This window comes from Manacus vitellinus, unplaced genomic scaffold (assembly GCF_001715985.3).
Source record: "Manacus vitellinus isolate BGI_N305 unplaced genomic scaffold, ASM171598v3 scaffold_1_pilon, whole genome shotgun sequence".
NCBI lineage: Eukaryota > Metazoa > Chordata > Aves > Passeriformes > Pipridae > Manacus > Manacus vitellinus.
Genome location: NW_021939396.1, coordinates 33,854,485 through 33,860,442, shown reverse-complemented (window position 1 = coordinate 33,860,442; position 5,958 = coordinate 33,854,485). Strand labels below are relative to the sequence as shown.

Sequence of the window (5,958 nt, the reverse complement as noted above, 5' to 3'; positions counted from 1 at the left end):
AGTTGAAGTCTATTTAGCTCACTCTGTAATTATTCAGAGTTTTTGTGCTTTTGTGAAAACTTTCAGTTGGAAAGGAATACAGGTTATGAAAATCTAAAATGTTCCTGAAAGAAAAAATACAGAAAAAATATTTTTATGGAACATTTTCAGACAGTAGTTGAATATATAGCAGCAGTATGTTTAATGAAATTACACTTTGAATAATACCATGTTTTGAGAATGCAAATAATCCAAGATTTAAAGTTCCAAGAGCTAAAGGAAAGCTGATAGATTTGTACTATCAAATGTTTTTTTTAGAAATGGTGTTTACAAAATATTGTGTTTCCCAAAAAGCATGAAAAATATGATGTTTACACCTCATAATTTTGGGAGCATATGATTTGTCCTTGGGTTTTCGACTTCCCCTTTTGTGCTATGCACATGCTCATGGAGTGATGTCTCCAAGCTTGGTTTTTAATCTGCTGCTTTTACTAGTAGTTGCAAGGGCCTAGAAGTGCACAAAAGGCATTCAAATGCATTGCTAAGCTGAAAATGAGCTATTTTGTTTTGATTGGAAGCGGCGTTATAGTGTCAGGCTTTTCCTTGGTGTGTTTGTGCAGTCACGTGAAGCCAGTTTGAAGTGGACAGTTCGCTGTGAGTTTAGTGCTGTCACCTCCAAGATAATTCACTGCACACCAAAGGGCTGTGGTAGGCCTCTTCTCAGATAGAAATGTGTTGTTTCCGTCTTTTTATTGTGATTAGTCATGATCTCTTCACATGATACAGTAGATGATAAAGTTGATTCATATTCAGTGGGACATTTGCTTACATGCTGGTATATTTTTGGAGCCTAGCAGTGTATGCATAATTTTCAAATTGTCACTCTTTTGCTTAGAATAATAAGATTTTTTTCTTTTTTAGTATAAGATACTCATTTTGCCTATCTCATAAAGTTTGCACTTGTGCATCTTTTAAGAAGATCAACTCAAGCAGAAGGATGTTAAGACTCAAAACATCTAGATATTTCTAAGAAGGATTTGTCTACTTTTCCAGGCTATTTAGCTGTATTAAAGGTATGCTGAATCAACAATGCTGTAGCATTAGTTGTCTTAGTATTCTCCAAGGCCTGGAATCGCCTGCTTTCTTCACACCAACCAAATTTACCTATGTAGTTCAACTGTAACAGTTTTGTCTTTGTTTTTTAATTTATTATATTGCTCTTTTGAGCAATGTGATAGGAGTGCAGAATGCTGGAATATTCATGGTGTTCCTCATGCTAGATAGAAAATATACTGCGAGTACTCCTTTCCTGATACTGTCTCTTGGAATAAGTTTGGTACCATTCCCATGCAATAATTCGGAAATAGTTCTAGAGGTTATAAATGCAATTGTAAATGGATATAAGAAATACAGGTATTACAATCAGCGAGCTTTTGAAAAGACTTCTCACAGTGCTTCCTACATGTGGTAATTTTCCTCTTGATGACTATGCTGCACTGGCTGGGTGATGAGACCAACTTTTACATTTTTTTAGTATGACAAGTTGCTTCAGCCTTTTTTCATTATTCTTATGTAACTTAATAGGCTAAATAAAATTTACCAGTGCCTGGAAACTTATCCTCTTTTAACTTATCCCTTATCACTGTGCAAAACTAATGAGATTAAAGATTTAGGACAAATCAGATGGGGGTATTTATTTTTGGAATTGATTGTCCTGTATTACCACTAGGAATTGTAAATAGGTTGTCCTAGTTCTGCCTCCTTTGTAACAATATTATAATTTTATATTATGAATCAAAAAAGATAAAACGTTTAAAGGAGTACATTCTGAGGAATACATCAAGCAAATGTATTCATTAAATTAAGTTAGCCTGCAATTACTTGGCTTTATCTGATAGCATTTGAGCATTTTTTGTTTTCATCTTACTTCTAGTAAGCATTTATCTAATTCTTTCTGNGGGAGAGACGCTTCCCCGAGCTGTCGCTCTTGGAGAAATAAACCTGATCTCCTGGGTCTGAAACTTTGCCGAAATTGGTGTCTTTTTGCATCAGAATACGTGCTCTGCTCTCTGAGAAGGCAGATAAACCCTACTGTGGAGGGGAAGTAACTCGTGAAACTTGTTGGTTGGTTGTTTAGAGGGTGAATTGCCGTCTTAGTTGCGAAAATGTCATGCTGCTTTAGTCAGAGTTTATTATTTGCGACCAAATTTATTATTTGTCCAGACCCTGGAATCTTTTGTGCTTTTTCAGCCAAGGATTTGAAAGAAACGGCAGTGAAAGGTACAGGAAGCACGTCTCTGGCAGCAGGAGATTATTCCAAGTGCTATTCACAGGGATAGAGAAGCAGCCAGTACTGGCTGCTGTGAGACTTAGGAGGTTTGGGTGAAACTTTGAAAAATGTTTCTCAATGACACAATTGGTGACTCTATAATCTACAAGTACAGTTACTAAATGTGGTGTATTTCAAAACATTTGCTTTTTCAAAGGCTTTTCAAAGCATTTCCCTCCTTGCCAGCCATGCTGCAATTCATAGGGATGGGAATTGCCATTTTGCCAGTGTTCCTGATGTTATTTTAATATTGCAGTAGCACAGAAGAGACAAAATCTATTTGCACATGCTTGTTGTTGTTGTTGTTGAAGTTCTCTGATCCTCTTCCTGAAACTGTTTTCTAATATACCTTTATCATTGGCCTAATGTTTACTTCATACAATCTGTAGGCTTTAGAAAGATATCTAATCAGCCTCAAAAAACCTGCTGTATAGTTAGATTAGTATAGATTAGTTTAGATGTTTGTTTAGATACTGAATGTGATGGGATTGTTCAGGAACCTGGATAAGCAATCCTATTTCTTAAGTTCTGTGGGTAGCATTAGAGTGATTTGAGGGTCACAATTTTCTTCTCAGTTTCTTGCTTTTTTTAAGTATGGAATATAACTTAGAGTTTTTTTTTAATCAGTAGGCTTGGTTTTGCAAAACATCTGCAGTGGAGTTGATGAAAACTGAGTGGAGATTAGGATGAGTAGGCTTGTATGCAGTCATTGGTTTTAGTTTTGTCTTTCCCTTTTTTCATGGTTACAGCTTTGCAGTATTTTTAGTTCTGGTAAGACTGTTCTAACAAAGAATATTCAAAATTAACTTCTGTACAGTTTCATTGACATGAATTCGATTGACTCTCATTTTTATTATGAGGTTATCCAGGTGCAGCAATGTACAATAAATTCCACAAATAAGATGCTAAAATTTCTACTCTGAAGGGCTTTCAGCTAAATAGGCAAGGTGCACAACTAATGAAAGAGAGGTAATCAGCTCTTCTTCGGTACATGTTTTCTTATAGATGATTGGCACATTATTGCAGAATTGTAGCTATTCTTATTGCCTCTGCTATTTTAGTGGTACAGGAGGTAGTGATACACTCTTGGCTCCAACTCCAGAAACACTATGCATGTATCGTGAGTTTTTTCTTTGTTTTGTTTTGTTTTTAATAAGCTTGATTGTTTTTAAGACTTCTCATGATAGTAAGTTAAGCACAGAAGTGTCTGTATGATTTGGTACTTATTTTGGACTATATGTGTAATTTGCACTTTTCATACTCTTTTGTCTAGTGATTCCTTTATCCTGTTTACTTTTATGTATTTTCTAATTTTGATTTAATTGTTCACTAATAGTCAGCTTGTGCTAGTGTGTAGCAAAGGGCCATTGGTAGACTTGCAGTTAAGAAAACTAACCCCAAAACACTTTAACCGTGTTAGAAAAAAGGATTAGAGAAGTATCTTCAGTTTTATGATCTGGAATCTTTGAATTTTCTCTCTGGTGAAACATCAAGTAGTATCCTCCATGAATGGGTTTCCTGAGTCAGGTGTTTTGTTGACTCAGCAAACATCTTAAGAGTTGTAGTTCTGAGGGACAAACTTGATTATTTTTTAACTGCTGTCTTAAGCAACTATATAATTGGGTTTTAAATTTTTGAAGTTCTAATGTAAAGGTAATGTCTAAAGTTCTGCGTTTTTTCTGTAACCTTAGAAATGATGGCAGATGACTTAGACAAATCTATTGAAGAACACAAGGCCAAGTTTGCACAAGATAAGGCAGAACTTGAAAATGATCCACCTTACATGGAAATGAGGGTAAGACTGTTAAAAAGCTTTCCTGAATATAAGTACTTGTGTTGCTAAGCCTACTTTTACTGTGCTCTTATAACTGGGTTTTTTGTTAAATTATATATTAAAGATTAAGTAATTTCTAACTTAAATACTTTATATCTGTATGTATGTGGATTTTTAAAAACCTGTATGCTACCAGGCATACACAGTAAGATTTGTATTTTACAAGTGAGAAAACTCTTGTAAATGGCTATTATTGCTCCTTCCCCCTCCTCCCTAGGGAAGGTGACTATCAGGGATCTGCCCTCTGCTCACTCCAGAGCTGTGGTCTTGGAATATCCTCAACATTTCTCTTACAGAAACTAGGAAATATAAAAGGAAAGTAACAATTAAACAAAATCTGTTCTTATCACAGTTTTCCTATTAGTAATTTTAATGTGTTAATCCAGCATTACTTTCAATCTCTCTATTCTCCAGTGCAAATAATTATGTTACTAATGTTCTTATACATGATATTTCCTTTACCTTGTACTGCAGTAAAGCATTTTGTTTTGTTTTCAGAATAAGGAATCAGAGAAGCTTTCTGAGACTAGGAAAATGTTAATTTCCATGGCTAAAGAAAATATACCTCCGAATAGTCAACAGAACTATCCTTTAGGTATAGTATATTTTTTTATATGTTTTCTAGATTTAAGTAGCATTTAATTACATTTGGGAATTTTTGCAAGGGAATTACTGCTTCGGATCTTTAATCATAAGATGATCATTGTAATTCAAGTGCATAATAATTCTTCAGTCTTCCAAAAGTCTTGGGATTGTATGGAATTTTATTTATTTTGCAGTTATGCTTTTTTTTTTTAATCAGGAGAATGGGGCAAGCACTTTCTTTTTCTTCCTGTAAAGGTAGTGCCACTAAAAAAAAAATCCAAACCAACCAACCAAAAAAAAAGAAATCTGGTTGTCAGTCCTTGATAGGCAATATGTCCTTTCCTGTTGTATTTGAGTGAAAAAAGCTTTGAAATTCCATCTCTCATCTGGACTTTACTTCAAAAGGGTACATTCCCTGTACGTTGTGACAGGGAAGTAAGAATACTTTTCCTTTCAGCCTCTTAGGTTAAGAGTCCTAGTCCAACTTGACTAAAATGCATAGAGTTAAACTTAAGGTTTTCCTTTCAATTGTAAGCATCTTTCAGATGTTTAGGCAGTTAAAACTGTTTGTATTGCTCTGTAATTTTGTTACAATGCACAACGTCCAATGTTACATGTAGTCATTTACTATTCAGGGACAGAACAAGCACTTAGTTTTGGTTGAAATCTTAACTAAGGGAAATGGTTAAATTTGTTTTGCTGTAACTATCAGTATTAGTAACTGTTTTCATTATATATTGTCCTTTTTCTTCTTTTCTTTGTGATTTCTGATTGAAAATGTGTGTGATAGTGTTCTTTTCTCCATTTTGATGTTTCTGTAATGTGCCACCTATCTTACTTGTCCATCTCCTTTCTGTTGGCACTACTGTTTTTCCTTAGTTACACTTGTATAGCTCAGGTTTGTTCTGACAGCTTTAGAGCTTTTTCATGTCCTGTTTCTTGTTGATAGGTAACTCTTTTCTTTCAGTGTACACGCTTTGGGTTTGTACCTTATTAATTTTCATGCTGTGCCTGATGTAATTCTGGTGTAATTCTGCAGCTTCCAGTGGGAGGTGGAACCTGAGCTTGTGAATCTGTGGGTCTGGACTGATCTTAGCTGCATAAATAAAAACATGGTTTTTATAAGGGTGTTGTATAAATAGAACTACCAACCATCAGAAGACTTTTAGAGGAAAACTTCGCAAAAAATACTTGAAATGATAATTGAATATTCCTTGCTGCTAGAAGTCAT

The 5,958-nt window shown here is 34.8% G+C and overlaps 1 protein-coding gene across 9 annotated transcripts in view; it reads left to right on the top strand.

Moving 5' to 3' along the window:
* Nucleotides 1-905: 905 nt before the first annotated feature.
* CSPP1 (centrosome and spindle pole associated protein 1) overlaps nucleotides 906-5,958 on the top strand; it is a 64,233-nt gene continuing 59,180 nt past the window's right edge. For 8 of the 9 annotated variants that reach the window (XM_025895730.1, XM_018079631.2, XM_018079615.2 and 5 more), the window contains exons 1-3: nucleotides 906-1,052; nucleotides 4,000-4,103; nucleotides 4,641-4,737. In XM_025895730.1, the coding sequence (XP_025751515.1) occupies nucleotides 4,002-4,103; nucleotides 4,641-4,737 (199 nt within the window). In that variant the 5' untranslated portion in view covers nucleotides 906-1,052; nucleotides 4,000-4,001. Of the gene's footprint in view, nucleotides 1,053-3,999; nucleotides 4,104-4,640; nucleotides 4,738-5,958 lie in introns of those variants that run through there. The other variant, XM_018079593.2, reaches the window with a different exon arrangement.